The sequence below is a fragment of the Caenorhabditis briggsae genome, assembly GCF_000004555.2.
Source record: "Caenorhabditis briggsae complete genome, chrX, whole genome shotgun sequence".
Classification (NCBI taxonomy): Eukaryota; Metazoa; Nematoda; class Chromadorea; order Rhabditida; family Rhabditidae; genus Caenorhabditis; species Caenorhabditis briggsae.
In genome coordinates, this window is record NC_013491.2 from 17,579,153 (window position 1) to 17,596,415 (window position 17,263).

Sequence of the window (17,263 nt, forward strand, 5' to 3'; positions counted from 1 at the left end):
CCAGACAAAACGCGAGAAACTTCTTTGTTGCTGATTAGTGAGCAGACATACGGTAAGAATTTCTTTGCGTTTTATGACTTTTACAGCCCTACGATTAGTTAACTGACCTTTGATCGGTTTCATAAAATAATAGCGGCCTCATTGAGATTTACGGCTCCACATAAAAATTACGGTCTATTTGAATAATTCACCGTCCCATGAAGGATGATTCTGATTTTTTACTGTCTAATTAACGAGGTTTAATAAGCAATTATCACATTACTTTCAAGTATTGACTACTAAACTAAAATAGTGTTTTTCCCATGAAAGCCTTGCTATCGAGCTATTTTCAGGTATTTATGCTTCTCATTCTCTTTCTTGCCTTTGGATTGATTGGAATCGTTGGTTTCGCTTCTACACTTCTTGCTTATTTTATCTGATTTACCAAGATAAGAGCGCATACATTAAACTCATGTGATACACTTCCCGTTTTTTTTCCTTTTATCAATGTCTTCACATTACTGTAATAAATGAATTTTTGAATTCCGAATCAATTCTTTATCCATGTAGACAGAAAAACTTATTGGTTTCAGCACTAAAGCGTTCGAGAACATCCCAATTGTGGGTCCTTGAATATCTGTTAAATTTCTTTTATACATATTCTCTACTTTTCATTATTCTTCCAAGTCTCAAGCCTTTTTTCTTTGATGACGTCTTAGCAAAACTGAGCAAAAAGTTTGACAGGTAATAAATTCTGTACCATAAAAAATCGGTTTCTTGAGAAGATCGTTGAGTTTTAAATTAACAACGATATATCAAACATTTTTCCTCTCCAAATTTTTACCTCTCAGTTCAAAAGTTTCACTGAGCTTGCTATTTTTAAACAGAAAAAAGTATTCCTAAAGATTCCAAACAATATCACTTTTGAATGGCTGGCAGGGACTGAAATTTGAATATTAAACTACCTATCTTTTTTTCAAATTTGGTTAATTTTAGGCTCTAATTATTTGGAATCAACAATTAATGAGCATCCGGACAAGGTTTGAGAAATTGGATACTCTAAATAATCCTTTTTTTATTTTTTCGAAAAATGATAAAAATTATGATAACGGGAGAATGACTTAATCAATCCTAACTTTCTATTGGAAAATTTCCTCTTACGAATTTTTAGATGAAATTTTCAGTGACAGGGATATTGAAGTGCATTCAAACAACTTGGAAGATGATGTTGACGAAAGAAGGTATAGGTTTCCTCTACCGTCAGATACAAATTATGAAAAAGAACTAAAATTCAAAGAAAAGCTGAAAATTCTAGTAAGGAAACGAAAATATAATTAGATGTTCGATACTTTTTTCAGGGATTTTGTTTCAGGATCTTCTTTGTTTGTTTCGGAATATACCAATTTGAGATTTGGCTTAATCATCAATTATACCAGAGAATGAAACAATAGAAAGGTCGGAGCATGTTTTTCAATTTTATAGAGTACATCATTTTAACCGTATTACAATTTTTTTCAATTTATTATAAAATGTTTATGGGTATTTCAATCAATATTTCAATACACGCAGATGTTCCTATGCCTCGGACAGATGTACTTAGTAAGTGCAACAATTTGAACTCGAAAAGCAACTAAAAAAGATACTGCTCGTTATTTCTGACCTATTGGTACCGTCCCCTTTCTTTCACATTGTTTGCTCAGAAATCGACCGCCAAAAGGAAGCGACATTGATGTCATTTTAGGAAAAAAGATTGCACTCCGTTTTTGATTCAAAATTTCTGATTACTTCTTCTTATTTCCTACCTTTGGCTGTCGTTCAATCACTTTATTATTCAGCAAACATGGATGATAATCCTCGAGTCTACATTCTACCCAGAATTCAGAAGCCAGTGGATTTTCCATGTGCGGTTTTCACGCTTTTTGTGGCAAGTTATTCGATTCGAATATAAAATTATGGTTCTGTTCTTTCCAAGAAAAGTCTGGTTCTCAGAAAAGTTCTAACGATTCGAAAAAGTACTGGTCTCTTAAAATGCTGTTCCTGAATGTGATAAAGACAAATTTTCGGATCTGAAAAAGTACTTTTTGATTTTTGGTGCCAGTTAACGAACTTTTTTGGATCCAAACAGAAAAATCTAGGCGACCTATTTTTCGGAGATCTGGAAAAATAAAATTTTCGGACCAACAAATTTTTTTAAGAAATTTTTTTCTGTTGATCGGAAAATATGGCAAATTTGTAGAGAAAATAATTTTCGAATAAATAAAAAATTGAGAAAAATGATGCTTTTCAAAAACGTTGGTCCATGAGTAAAATTCAGGTCCTTAATAAGCTTGAAATGTTTTCAAAGATACCAAAATTAATAGAGAAACTTACTAAATATTTCAAATCAAGAAATGCCATTTCTATACAACTAATTTGACTTTTCAGATCCTTACTACTGTTCTTGTAACCGGAGGAAGCCTTTATGTCATATCTGCTCTCCTCTACTTAATCTTCGTATAAGCTCAAAGACAAAAACAACAACCGAAAGTTTGATATTGAACAATCGAAACGTGTATCAACCCACTGACGTCCCTCTCATCTCAGCATTCCATGTTGGAGGTATTATTAATCCATCTTGACTCTCATTCTCAAAATAGCGAATCTTTTATTGGATTAAGATTAGTCACCCACCCTCTTGTTAGTTTCCTGTTTTTCACTTATTCACTCACTCAGTTAACATTTTGACATTCCCTCGGATTCCCGAAATCCAGGTTAATCCCCCTATTGCTCCTCTCAGATTTTTCTTTTTTTTTCCCATCAAATAAAAGTTGTGTTTCTTTTCAAGCTTTTTTCCTCTTTTTCAATTATTCTCGCGACGAAAATTTATTGTTTCAAATACCGCTTCATATCACTTCCGCATATTCTCCGAAATTTTGCATCTGCCCAAATTTCAAAAGCACTGATATCAGCATTCAATCAGAACAAGAATTCTCACGAAATAGCAAGACAAGTGCGTTAATGCAGAAGATGAAAGAAGGAAGTCATATGCCAATCGTCGCTTGATTTCGCTCACTCAGCCTTCTTTTCACGTCTCCAGTCGGATACTTTTCGAAAATTCTCGTGATGGCTCGAAGCGCAACTGTTGCACCTGAAATATGTATTATTGAACCAACAATAACATCAACAACTGGAGTTGAGGAACCAATAAAGAAGCCAAAAAAGCCAAGGTCTCCCTGCGTCCAAAGATTGATCTTTGTGAGTCTTTTTTCTTTCGAAAAACGAACATTTGTGTCTTAGAATCTTCCTCTCATTTTGTCAGACAGAGAATTGTGTGGGTGTTGTGTGACGTTTTTGTTAACAAGTTTTAAGCAAAATTGGTAATTTCAAAAGGAGACGTAATACTTATATGATACATATGCCGTAAGACCTGTAATAGAAAAGCCCCCACTCTGTCAATTTAAGCTCAATTATTTAAATTCCTGAAAAAGATTTAAAAAATGTGACAACTGATAAAATTTTACGTATATTATGACGAGCAGTTTATTAGTCTACAACGTTTTTATATCTCAGACGAAAACCGAGAAAAATTGGCGCAAAGTTAAAAGTGGCTATTCTATTACAGATTATACCGTACTCTCATAGCTCACCAAGATAGATATAATCGAAATGGTAGCAACATCCAGTTCTTCTTAAAAATAAACTTTGCTTGCTGTGTACTTTTTCAAACAAAACAAAATTGATGAACACACATTAAAAAAATTCGTTTTTTTTTCAATTTTTTAAGAATACATTTGTATTTCCAAATTGTTCTAGTTTTTGAAATTTTCTGGAAGGTTCTTGGCCTGACCGTACTATTCTAACGAAAAAAATTCGATAGTAACACTTTCCGTTAAATGTTTTCATTTTTGTCTTATAATCCAATGAATTTCTCGCATAATTTTTCAGGTCAAAAAATAAGTATTATGCCCCCAAAATTTTTCGTTCAGCCCTGATTCTCACATAGTGATGTCAGTACAGGAAGTGGGAGTGAGAACTTTTTTTTTGGCATATTGAAAAATGTATGGAATTGTCAAATAGGAAATTTTGATCATATTTATAACTAGCTTTGACCGCTCAATTTATTTTTTTACTGATTTTATTTTTCAGATTGCTCGCACGATTTTCTTCATCCTTGCTCTTACAAGTGGTGGTTTGGCACTGAGCTATTGGTGTGAAAAAGGAGCATTTTCAAAAAAATCAAAGCGGTGATTTGAATTTTTCTATGTTTTTCTATATTTTTGTAATGTTTCGATGTGTTAGTATTTTTAAATCTCAAAAACCTCATATATTTCAAAATAACTTTTCTAAATGAAAAATTTCCTGAATATTTGTTCCGATTTCATTTCGAGCTAAAACAATATCAAACGAAGGTTTCAAAATTAGGTAAAAAAGATTTTGAGTATATGTATATATATATATCTGCCAGACTTTGGTGGAAACTCATAACTCATTTGAAAGTTATTATCGTTTGAATTCGTAAAATCAGAGCTTGTACACATTTTGTGAGGTCGTTTTTGAGAGCAGGTTCTGATAGAAAACTATGTGCTCTGGCAGTTCTTAGGAAGGTTGAGGAAATTTTTCTTCCTGCTTTCAAATTATTTAGTTTTGATAAAAAAGAGAGGCGCCATAATCGAGAAACTAATAAAAAATCAGTAAGAGGCATTTCACAATGTTTCAGAAAAATGTGGTTACTCTGGTAGCTGTGAATAAAGAACTTTAAGGAGATGTGAAATTGTGGAAATTGTTGAAACATACAAAAATTGTGGACTGATTGATTATTTTTTTGAAAATTCTCATTTTTCAAAATTGTAGAATTGTTTCAGTTCGGATGGTGGATTACACAACGAATAAGAAACGTAACTCGGCACAGTCATGTGTAATTGATCCCCTATTTTTATAACTCCAGCATTGATACGATCCCATTGAACAACGTTATGCATTGACGACCAATACTTGACCTCTGAACAGGTTGTCGATTTCCTTTCCATAACTATAGCCCAGCAGCTGAATTTATGATCCAAAAAGTTATGTTTTCCGATGTTTTTTTTCAGTGAACCAACAATCTCGGGGAAAGTAGAATTTGAATCCGAATACCTGAAATTTCAATTTATCTGGTTTTTAGCAAGTTTTGTTTTATACATATTTAACACAAAACTTTCTGTAAAAATGTTTTTGGCCCATACTCCAGGAGTAAATTCAAAAATTTTGAATTTACCCGGTTATTGGGACAAAATGCTCACTGGTGCATCTAGGATGCAAGAAACAAAGTTTGATATTGTAACTTTTTGAGCGTCAACACATTTAATTAGACATAACTCGTCGAGTGCAAGAGGTCGTGGTGGGCGGTTTTTTTTTTAATTATCGTAAAAGCGGGGATACTGGTGTTAGAAAAATACTCTTGAAAAATGTTGCGCTCTTCTTCAATCTTCAATTCATTCTTTCTCAATATGTTGAATAACTAGAAAAGACAAATGTGAGGATTAGGACTGCATACATAGCGTATTTCTTCTGGCGTTACGGTGTGGCAATCGGGGTAAACGAAGATGAGACCAGCATCAACGTTTTTAAAATAAACAAATGAAATTATGTATGCTGTTTTTTTTCTTTTCATATCATTTCGGTTTTCTTAAGAGAAAATCCAATATGAATGCTGTTTCCCAGTTTTTAAAGATCAAAATAAATGTTCAAGTGAGCGTCGAAACGATTAGGAGCGATGCCACAAAACCGCGCCGTAGACGCACCATCCAGACGACTGAAGAATCGGAGGAGCAACAAATTAACAAACACACTGGTTTTCATAATAAATGAATGAAATTTGTTTGCTTGCAGGGAAATCTCTGAGACCTAATGGCACTATACAATTTGAGAAGTTTAAACCTATATGTTTGAAAATTGAGATCGAATTTTTAAATTTGATAGTTAGCTACAAAAATAATGAAGAACAAAGCAACGAACTCGCATCCTAGACGCACCAGTGAGCTGATCGAAGCGCCAGGAGTGTAATTTTCTCCTGTCACATTATCATCACGGTGATTACAATTGTGCCGCGACAAGTCAACTTCAAAGCTGGAGGCACGGAGAGCACAAAATAACAGTCTTTCGGATATTTAGTAAAAATTCATTATGTTCCACCTGTATCGGCTAGAGTTTGAAAAATTAGGTTTCGGTAACAAATGAAAATGAGTATCGAAGATTTAAAAAGTTTCAAGAGGTAGTAAAAAAAAAACAAAAATCAAAAATTGAATTTCAGAAAGTTGAAATATCGGGATCAAAGCTAAAACAAATGGTTTTATTCGATCACCAGGCTGGCTCGGTTTTGGGTACTTTCTCTAATGGTTCATAAGTTGATGTGCTTGGTTCATGTTGTGGCGTCGGAAGTGTTGCACCATTGTTAGTCATATAGTTCGGCTGCATATTTGAAGACGTCGTCGGAACAACAGCCAAGCTGTCTCCAGTGAACTTTCTTTTTTGTGGCGTCCTTTTTTGCGGCGTCTCTGCGGCGTTTCTGAGTTTCATATCAAGTGGAAGGAATTCGCGAAAGTCTTCATCAGCCATAATCTGAAACTCGAAAATTGCGTTTTTTTACTTCCGTAAATTGAAACAACTTACAATTTCCGTGAACTTCGCTTCATCGAGTACATTAAACGTTAAATATGCTTTTTCGCGCATCATCTTCCCGAACAGATTCGTGACATCATTATTTTGAATAAACCGATTCAAAATCTTCTTGGTATTAAACATAGTAACGTCTGTTGGTTTATTTTCAAGCACATATCGCTGAAATCTCTGAACAACGTTTTCTTACAGAAGTAAATCAATTTTTTCCTTTTTTTACTCACTCTGATCACTCTGAAAACATCGTGATAATATTTGAACTTATCGACTTGAACTTCATACACATTGTTGTTCTTCATTCCTAGCACATGATACGTGTACATGCACTGAAAAAAGGATAAACTTTTGGAGAACAAACTTAAAAATTAACATACCGATTGACCAATATGAGCTGTACACATTTTTTGACTCACGGAGCGAAGAACCAATTTAACCCGTTCAAATGTCATTTGTTGCACCATGAAACAACTTGTCAGGATATGCACGATTTGATTTTTCTCAATTTTAGTCGATTCATAGGTCTTCAGTTGCTCTTTCGCGCAGACGAAACATTCGTTTTTCGGAATCCACTGATCGTATGGAACGTGAAGCAAATTCGAATTATCACATTTGGATTGTTGTTTTTGATAATACAGTGGGGGTTCATGATTAATAACTGGTGGAAATTGATTGTTAACTGGTTGTGGATTTTCGACTTCTTTAGAAGTTGATTCGTGCAGACTAGGATCCGAAGTTTTTTCTGATTTTACTTCATTCCGTCGGTTCAGCTGAGTATTTCCAGTTTCTGAATTTGAAATTGTCGATGGATCAACTAGCTGTGGATTTTCTACTGCTCCTGAAGTTGGTTCATGGAAACTGGGATCCGAAGATTCTTCTGTTTTTACTACGCGCAGTGCCTTCAGCTGAATATTTCCAGTTTCAGAGTTGGAAGTTGTCGATGGATGAACGTTATTACTCTGAACTGGCTGTGGGTTTTCGATTTCTCCTGCAGTGGATTCATGCGAACAGGGATCCGAAGCTTCTTCTGCTCTCAATACGCCCAGTGCCTTCAGCTGAAAAATTATAGTTTTCCAGTTGGAAATAATCAATGGATAACAGGGCTGGGCGTAAAATTTTTGGCACTGTTCTAGAATCGCGGAACGAAAATTTTGGGTTATCCGAAAAGTGCTGCTGTCTTTAATTTGACAAGTATTATGCCTAATACTAACTTTGACATTGATTTGACTTCGTCCATTACCCAAAAGTATATCTGAAAAGGGATATATCAAGTTCTTAGATGCGCTGGTTAATAGGTTGAAGTAACAGAATGAAGCTGAGAAACTCAAACGAAAATGATTCGAAAGATTAAAAAATTTTCAAAAAATTTCATTTATAGGGGTACGCGAATTCCAAGTTTTTTTTTTGAAAAAAATTAAAATAAGTCTCGTAACTCAAAGGCTAGACCTATATTTCAACACGGATATCTACGTTACTTGCCCTGAGAAATCTGATAGACATGGTCTCCCGAGTACTTTTTTTTTCAAAAATTGGCTTTTTTTGAATTCGGTGGAACTCGAAATTTTAGTATTTTATAGTTTCCTAGATTTGCTTTTGAAGATGGAGCATAGCTGCAACGGACATTGATGCTTGTCAATTTATCACCTTTTGAACAAAAAAAAGTTTGAGCGTCTACCACAAAATTGAACAAAGTTATGATCTTTCGAACTGTACCAACTCCAAACTCACGAGAAGTCATAATATGTCTCGTCATTTGGATAGACCTTCACAAGGGCAGCAATAATTTTGGGTTTCTTCTAGTTAGGTTGTGTACTACTTCTCAGCATAGGTTTCATCTGAATCCCCACATAACACTTGCTTCCCGTCTTAGGCTGAAACGCCATTTTTCCTTTGTCTAGAGTATTCGAAAAATGTCGGCAAGTTCGATAACTATTTTCGCTGCAGCCACAAATCTAACTCACAGATATACCCATGACTCCTAGAACATCTGGAAAAGATCCTATGTAACCTACTAACTATGTCCACTGTCAACTAGTCTATCTTGAGAACTTAATAAACCTTTTTGGGTATAATTTTGGATACTGATCAAAGAAAAAGTGACGTTGAGATTAGATTTCGGAAAAGCACTTGGATGAATGTCGTAGCAATATTTGGAAAACCCAAAATTTTCGTTCCGTGCTTTTTTTTTTCGTTCCCTGATTTTTTTTTCGTTCCATGTTTTTTTTTCGTTTCTAGAACAGTACCAATTTTTTACGGTTTCCGTGTGAAATAAAATACACGTATTTAGAATCCGTGGAATTCCGTAAAAACCGTAAAAACCGTAAAACTTGCAAAAATACTGTTTTTGGCAAGCAAAAGCTATTTTCGATCTAAGTTTGACACTATTTTAAGTTTGTTGCAAACTTTTAACTCAATGATTAAAAATTTATGGATTCTCACACTTGTGTTACCAAAAATCTCGAAATTCCTAAAATTGTCCTTAAAACTTCAATGAGAGTCCAAATGTAGCCCAAAGAGACGAGGATTTCTAGAGCCCACGTCTATCAAGTCATTATTCTCGTCAAGTTATTTCTTGCCATTTTTTTCAGCATTTTTCAGAAATTTGAACAAACAACAGGGTTTGCTTGCCAAAACAGTCATTTTGCAAATTGTACTGATTTTTACAGATTTTATAGAGACAACTTCAGATCCATGAAATTTTAAGAATGGCTTAAAATGCCGTAAATGCCGTCAACTCCGTAAAAACCATAACCGTGAAATCCCGGCCCTGAAGGGTAAACTCACTAAATTGGGCGGTAGTTTTGCCAGTGGATTGAAATGTTTTAGGAGAGCCAGAAACGCTTTCGAATTTGCAATTTGATCCGGATCACGCTGAATTTCAGTGGCAAAGGTTCTGATATGATATGCAGCTTTTTCATGAAACGGATCTAGAGTTTCTAATGTCCTATTCATCTGAAACGAAATCATTTTGTCGAAATGGTAATAAATGGAAAAAGAAATAGATTAAATTAAATACAAACGCAGTTTATAACTGGCTAACGAATCAGAAAAAATTTGAAAACTTGGAATTTTGAAAAAAAAATCAATTTTTATTTAAAGAAGCAATAGAATCGAATAATAGTGGTCACGCAAAAAACCGCTGTACTCAACAAGTGAGAAAAAGTTTGGGAGAATAAAAATATCAAACTGGATAAAATTTCCATTGTTCACCTAAAAAAATGAAATCCTCTCCTTTTTGAAAAAACAATAAAAAGCGATAATATATAAGTGATGAACAAAGAAAAAAACTCAAAAAGATAATTATCACACGTAGAAGTAACATGAAACTGGTACGAGAAATGACAATAAATGATCCGAATAAACTGCCGGTTGTTGATTTAGACAAGAGAATTCAATCTGAAAATGATTAAATGAATTTTCAGATACTCAAAATATCTCACTCACTGTTCTGGATGGTATGAAGACGAAGGAACAACCCCACCAGTGAATTCCCAAGCCATTCCTGGATTCTTAGTTTGTCTCCGACGAGGTTTCTTAGAAATTATAGCGGGCTCCTCATTTGGTGGTTCAGGAGATGTGAGTCTTTTAGGGGCACGTCGATTTCTCTCAGGTCTTGATGTTGATTCATCTGTAGAACTATCATCATCCTTCGAATTTGAAGGCTTTTCCGTTTTGCGTTTAGCATTTTTGACGACTTTGGTTTTTTTCTGTACTTTCTCCAAGTCAATACTAGCCGTCATATTCTCTCCGGATTTCTCCTCATTGAGTTTCAGGAAATCGTTTCCTTGAATCTTGTAGGTTATTTCAACTTTTTCAGTTTCAGCCATAGGCATGGATCCTTTCGAAAGACGCCCTCTCGTGCCAAAAGCTTCCTGCGCAAAGTGTTCACGGCAGACAAAGTTCTCATCTGGCTGTAATCGCTTCTCAAACTCTGGACCAAGCTTTGCAACCCATCGAGCCCGAATGTCGGTACCTCTTGGAACAGGAATCATGGACAGACGACTGTATTGTTTTGAGCAGTAGCGACACGTTGCGGGGAATTCAATATCTTCATTCCCTGTTGTATCCTGTTTTTCATTTGGAAGTTGGAACTCGTCTTTTTCGATGACTTTGACAGTTTTGTCGTGTTGATCAATCTCGAGAACTTGTTTTCTTGGTTGGCGGAGCTTTTTCGGCTTGATTTCTTCCTCGACGGCTTCAACTATGGGTTCATCGGAGGATGGTTCAACGAGAGTCGTATAGTAGTCCAGAAGGTCTTGCTGAAATATGAAAAGATGAGGAATGTACAGTACTTTCATTTAGACATACAAAATCTTATGTTTCAGTTGGTTTTAGGCCATTTTGACTATTTTTCAAAGCCTGAAGCTTGGCTGTCAAGTTTCAGATTACTCTGAAAACTTTGAAGTCTGTAAAACAGACATAGATTGAAAATTTTGCATTCAAATAATTTTCCGAAAATTCCTAGTTTTTCAGATTTTTGCCAATTTCCGAAAGACACCTCCTTTTTTCACGTTTTCAGTACAAAAATGAGCAAAAATGGTGTTTTTCAGAAATTGACGAATAGCTTTAAAAAAACTAGGAATTTTCGAAAAATTCTGCCACTGCAAAGCTTCCTATCCAGGTTTGTTTCCCAACCCCCAAAGTTTTGAAAATGATCAGAAACTTGACTGTCGAGACTTCTAAAATGATCAAAAAGGCAGAGAGTCAATTGAAAAATACAATTTTGTATCTTATTGACCGTTAATGTAGTTTTTCTGGTTACAGAGGTAGATTGCCGAGAAGAAAACAGTAAGAGCTGAAAACAGTGCGTCCAAAACATCTTGCGCTATTTTAATCTATTAGGGTATGAAAATGAGTTTTCTGGCTGGCTTTATAAAAAAAATTAGAATTTACCTTTGATGGTCTTCTCATATGATCGTATCTTTCTGCGAAATCGTGAAGAATCTTGATATATTGTGTGAACGTAGTGTGAGCACGTAGCTCACGCATACTCCTAAATGTTTTCTCCAGTATATCTGCGGAACATTTGTGAATATCATCCGGGCACGTTATTTGAAGTCTATCGTAGAGTGTATCAATTGTTTCTTTGAAATGAAAGTGGCAAACGTAAGTCTTCGCAGGTCGCGTCAAGAATTCATGAGCATCTATCATTGAAATTTCTTTTCGGAAAACGCATCCAAGGATGAGAAGCAATTTCTCGTTATCCATGGTGACATTTTTCAAATGCTCGTCTTTCTCCACTCCAGTACATATACAGCAACGGCGACTATTATGGATGTCCCGGTGCCTTTGTCTGAAATTTGAAAAAATATATTACTGAGAAGTTTCAGATTTACACAACTCACTTTGGCATATTTAATGATGCACTGTATTCTAACGCTTCATCGTAAATTTTTCCAAGACCTTCGGTATCATCAAGCATTTCAGCAACTTCTGCGATTTCGTCTTTTACTTCAAAGAGACCCGCGCTCTTATGAGTGTCTGGCTTAGTCAGTGCGATATCGGTTGGTTTGTCTTCGATTGGGCAATGTTGTGACGTTGAAGGTAAGTGTAAAGGACCAGAAGGCTTGCCTGTCAAGGCAACGGGAAATTTCATTGGTGGAGTTCGCGAAGCTGTTTTGGAAGCGGTTCCAGTTCCAATTTTTGATGAAACTTGTCTCGTGGTACCATTGGGACCTGGATTAGAAACTCTGATCAACTTTTTAATAGGAAGCAGTGCTGGCGTTGATGTTGATGGTCCTTGATGTGTTGGTCGATGGAATACCCTCCTCAATTGTGGCGTCGCAGAAGTGGATGGACTAGGCAAAACTGATTCCCCGAAGGATTCGGCCAGCATTTCATCCTCTTCGATTATTTCCTCCTTCACTTCCTTTTCTATTTCAACGAAACTCGTGATTTGCTCTAGAAGATCCATTGGTTTCCGTTCCTCCGAAAAACATTTGGTTTCTTTGGATACCTGATGATCTGCTCCGCCAGCTGGACGATTGGAGTTGCTTGTCTTCAAGCCGAACAAGGCAGCAGACAACGCCGGTTGGTTGCCCAGTGGACGAGTTGGTTTCTTCAGCTGAGTTGAAACGTTTGAATAAGGCGACATTGATCGATTTTGTGCATTTGGATTGGAAATCAATTGAACTGGAAAAAGAGCAACGGGACGTTTATTGTTGGAAAGGGTTGATGATTTCGATTCAAACGCATTTGCTGAATCCTGGCCTAGAAGTCGAGGGTCTTGTAGTTTGGTTCTAGGAACATAAAGAGTATCCTTCATGCTGGTTTCATAGTGCTGATGCATCCTGCATGCCGTAATTCTCAACGATTCAGCTAACTCCGGTGCAATTTCTTTTTCGTAGGCTCCTTTCCCAACATATCTCTGCTGAACGCCGGCATTGTTCAAATAAATATCCAAATCTTGAAACGTCACGCTCTCGCAAATATGATCAAACTTTCCATTACTTCCAAAGTAGGTGCTAGCATTTACCGAGGTTGCAGGGCTTGCCAAGTATTGTCGCGCCACATTAGATAAAGTCTCCATCGCTTTATGACGCTGGCCCCACCAATGAAACGGATCTTCTTCGGCGTCTACACCAAGAGACAACATTTGACGGAAAATCGCAAAGTTTTCTTTAATGAATTTGCTACGTTGGTCGCAAGTGTTCTTTGGATATATATTGTTATAATTGTTTTCTCCAAGTCTGGTAAACTCGTCCACAACTCTTTTTTCCAAGTTTAACCATTTCTCTTCAGAAAAGGTTTTTCCGTAAGCATATCTTGGATCAAACAAAGAGGCCGTCTCATACATATAGTGTGATAATCCATGAGTGATATTGTGGAACACCGACATCATCAGCTCCTGCACAGTATATTCAAATCGATAGCCCATTTTGCTGCTCAGAATGTAGTTTTTGAGATCAATGATTTTTGGAATCGCTTGAGAGATTGAATTTCCAGGCTGACTGAGCTCTTTGCAGATATTGATACATTGTTGAAGCAACCGTTGAAAGTAGATCAAATAGTTGAACGTACTGTTAGATATGTAGTTTGGATAACCAATTTCATCCGCGTAATCGTAGAAAACATCATGCTAAAACAGAAAGTTTTCTCCATTTTTATTGAACACTAAAATTTCTCACCATGGCTAAACAATTAGTCAAGAACAGAAATGTCTCTTCCCAGCTTTGCTCATTCTTGATTACCGGAACATCGTGTTTCATATTTCTAGCCACTTTGATTCTAAATTAAGAACTATTTCCATAAACATTATGGGTTTCAACTCACTTTCTGAAAATGGCATAAAACTGTACACGTTCTCTGATAAAACGAACAAGCTCTTTCAATTGAGTGAGTCCTCTGCCAAACTCATAAATGTTCATCAGTTGCTTGACGAACGAGGTCATGTGGTAGTGAAAACAAATGTAGTAACGTTTGCCGACTCTACTGTCAATGACCAATTTGAAAGCTTCCTCGTTGGGCAAGACGATGCTGCTGAACTTGACTGTCCCAAATGAGGTACTGTCAACGGATTCCCGAGGAGGGATGAGAAGACTACCGGAATCTTGGATACTGAAAGAATGGATTTTTAGTGTATTGCTGATAAGTTGCTCATTTTTTTGACATATACTGGTTTTTTTTTCCGCTCATTTACGTCCAAATATCGTATTTCCTTTAATAGAGCCTCTATTTTCCAACCTTTTCCTCGGGGTGGGCTTCTATTAGAGGTTAGAAAGTGGGTTTCTATTTTTCAATTATCTATCTTCTAAAACTTTCTGATTCAAAAATTCAGAAATTTGACGATTCGGAAGTTAAGAATTCTGAAATTCAGTGTTTTGGAAAACTTGAAATGTTCATTCTGCAATTCTAAATTCCAAAATTTCAAATTTATGAAATTCTGAGATTTCAGGATATCAAAAATCAAAATTCAGGAATTCTGAAATCCCGGAAAAATTCCTGATATTATAAAAATCTGAAATTCCGAAATACCGAAATTGTCGAGTTATTAAACTACTGTTCCAGAATTTCAGGAATTTTGAACCACCGCATTCTAATAGAAGCTCATGGGCTTTTTATAGAGGGTGGGCTTCTATTAGAGGAAATACGGTAATTGTGTTCTGCTCACAGTATAGGCCGATAAGATATACAAAAACGTTTTTTTTAATTTCGACCATTCTCAAAAGTCTGGTGCTAGGATGTCAAGTTTTCGATAATTTTGAAAATATTTAAGGGTGAAGAAAAAAAATCGAAATTCAAAACTTCGCATTCACAGTACTGTTTGTAAATTACTAGATTTTCAGCTACTTGCAAATTCCTGGAAGACACCTTTTCTCGGCCCGTTTCTGTACTGAAAGTTTGAAAAAGACTAACGTCCTTTAGAAATAGGCGAAAAGCTGAAAATCAAAAAATTTTCAAAAAATTCAGTGAATGTAAAGTCTTAGCTTTAGGTCTGTTTTACACCCACCATAATTTTCAAAGTGATCAAAAACTCGACACCCGAGCTCCAGACTCCGGAAAATTATCAAAATCAACTGAGGATACTAACAACCAACAAGAAAATTAACTCCTTTTCCTGTACTGAAAAATGACGATCTAACTGACAAAGACTGTTTTTAGCTTAACGCAAATTTTCTGAAGATGATTCGAACAGTGACTCTGATCCTAGTAGTATAACAACATTTAACTTCGGAATAAAATCTGGCCATGACCCGCTGCCATAGCCGTTTTAATTCAATTTCCTGACAGAACCTGGCTAATATCCGTCCTAAAGCTCTGGTCATTTGTTCCAAGCCGACAAACAATTATTACTATGTCGCTTGCACGAAAAATTTGTAAATGAAACTAAAAAACTCACTCAGCCAGACTCAATCTCCGAAAATAGACAATGTTCTGCCGCTCGGATATTTCTTTGAACCAATGGATCGAATACACCAAATACTTCTGATCAGTTCCAATATAATCAATTGTCAATCCCAACGGTCCGCATCCTCTTTGAAAATGAACGATTGGTCTCTGTTTCATTGACTCCGTTGTCTTCGTTAAAAACGTTTTCATCTCAAATAGAGAAGGGATCTGGCAATCTCGACTCAAATATCGAACCAAGTTCATAAAAGCTGGCTCTCGAGCGCATTCCAAAGAGAGTCCTTGACTGGTTAAGAAACGAGTAATCAGCTCGATGGTTTTCGGGTCAGCTTCGCCCTGGCGAGTATTTTGTGATGAATCCGTGTACGCTAATTTGCGCTGCACGCCGTTTATTGTAACTGTACGATATTTATATTTTGATGGGATGAGTGGTTCGAAAGAGGCACTGAAAACAAGAAAATTGAAAAAAAATGTTTTAAATTTTAAAATTTACCTAGATGTCCCCGGATCGCAACTTGAACTCGCTGATCGATCCATGACTATCTGAAAAATTATTTTTATGTATGAATAGAAAAATATCAACGTAGTTATTTTAGAAATGAAGTTGAAAGGAATGAAAAAAGGGCGAAATCTAGGAGCGATAGACCTCGGCAATGATGTGGGAAGTACGAAAAATTCAAACTTTGACTCGTACGCCGCGCGACCGCAACGCGGACCACTATGTATTGTAGAGAACTGTTGAAAATTGAAGACTGGGCAAAAAATCTATGATGGTGTTGGTTTGAAAACGAGACCTTGGGTGCAAACACTGCGAATACGGTCCCTGTACGTCTCTCGCGCGCGCACACTATTTCCTACAAAGCGCAAGAGCGTACGACACATTGCGTATGTCTTTGAATACGATTTGCAGGGCCGCATGACAAGAGGAGAGAGGGAGAGGTTGTGCGGGAGAGAAAAGACATTACGACACTGAGAGTTGTGGCAGTGAGAAATGGACGGACCAGCGGCACACACAACCAACGCATTTATTGCTATCGATTTTCCAATTTTTGCCAGGGGAACAAAGAAAGGAAGGAAGAGAGAGAGACAGAAGACCGTTTTTTGTATGCTGAGAAGATGGGAAGTGGCAACAGGAGGAACTATATATTTTACAGGGTGCACTAAACATGTGCTAACATATTTAATGTGTCTGTCTCAACAAGAAAATTCAGCAATTATTCAGGAAATAAATTTTTAAATTATTTCTTTCAAATTCTTTGATGCGGTTGCCTTTTTACAAACTTTTTTTTCCAGTGATTCTTCATGAGTGGAATAGTCGAATTTGAGTTTGGCCATGATGCTGGCCATTCGCAGTTCATGATGTCGTGTAAAGTTGGTCGTGCATTATGGTTCAAAAATGTTTTCCTACTTGAGCGGGAGCGGAATCTTGTTGGAAAGTTTAAATGGGGTTTCCAAAATGTAATTTGGTCTACGAAAACAGAACCTGATTCAAAATACTTTTCAAACAGCTAATTTTCACTCCAAAATTAACAAAAATGAGATGACCCTTCAAATTGGAGATTGTTGCTCTTAAAGTCATGAGTTTCGGAGGATCAGAAGCTTTGTTGGAGATCGCGTCATGCTTACTAGCTAGCTCAGCTGATGTCAGAAGTAAATAAGATTAATTGAAAGCCAACAAATTCATAACAAAAATTAAGTATCTACCGGTCACTAAGATATGCAAAAAATACATTTTTCAGTTGATTTTCGGTCATTTTGATCATGTTGAGAAGTTTCTAACTTGGCTGTTAAGTTCAGTTTTTCAACT

The 17,263-nt window shown here is 36.2% G+C and overlaps 4 protein-coding genes across 4 annotated transcripts; 2 read left to right on the plus strand and 2 right to left on the minus strand.

Annotated features, from left to right (window-relative positions):
- Positions 1–1,819: 1,819 nt before the first annotated feature.
- Positions 1,820–2,597, plus strand: CBG28037 (the record flags this gene model as incomplete). Its single annotated transcript, XM_045240441.1, has 2 exons — positions 1,820–1,880; positions 2,404–2,597. 2 exons carry the CDS (start codon positions 1,820–1,822, stop codon positions 2,595–2,597), a joined length of 255 nt encoding a protein of 84 aa, XP_045098624.1.
- A 484-nt stretch (positions 2,598–3,081) lies between these two features.
- Positions 3,082–4,206, plus strand: CBG28038 (the record flags this gene model as incomplete). The annotated part of the gene is made up of 2 exons (XM_045240442.1): positions 3,082–3,213; positions 4,105–4,206. 2 exons carry the CDS (start codon positions 3,082–3,084, stop codon positions 4,204–4,206), a joined length of 234 nt encoding a protein of 77 aa, XP_045098625.1.
- Positions 4,207–6,294: 2,088 nt separating this feature from the next.
- On the minus strand, positions 6,295–9,561 carry CBG28039 (the record flags this gene model as incomplete). Its single annotated transcript, XM_045240443.1, has 5 exons — positions 6,295–6,555; positions 6,607–6,783; positions 6,837–6,938; positions 6,987–7,664; positions 9,394–9,561. The coding sequence occupies 5 exons, from the start codon at positions 9,559–9,561 to the stop codon at positions 6,295–6,297; spliced, it is 1,386 nt and encodes a 461-aa protein (XP_045098626.1).
- Positions 9,562–9,912: 351 nt separating this feature from the next.
- On the minus strand, positions 9,913–15,993 carry CBG07761 (the record flags this gene model as incomplete). Its single annotated transcript, XM_045240444.1, has 8 exons — positions 9,913–10,005; positions 10,083–10,868; positions 11,503–11,902; positions 11,955–13,687; positions 13,737–13,836; positions 13,882–14,166; positions 15,449–15,901; positions 15,950–15,993. The coding sequence occupies 8 exons, from the start codon at positions 15,991–15,993 to the stop codon at positions 9,913–9,915; spliced, it is 3,894 nt and encodes a 1,297-aa protein (XP_045093440.1).
- Positions 15,994–17,263: the final 1,270 nt, after the last annotated feature.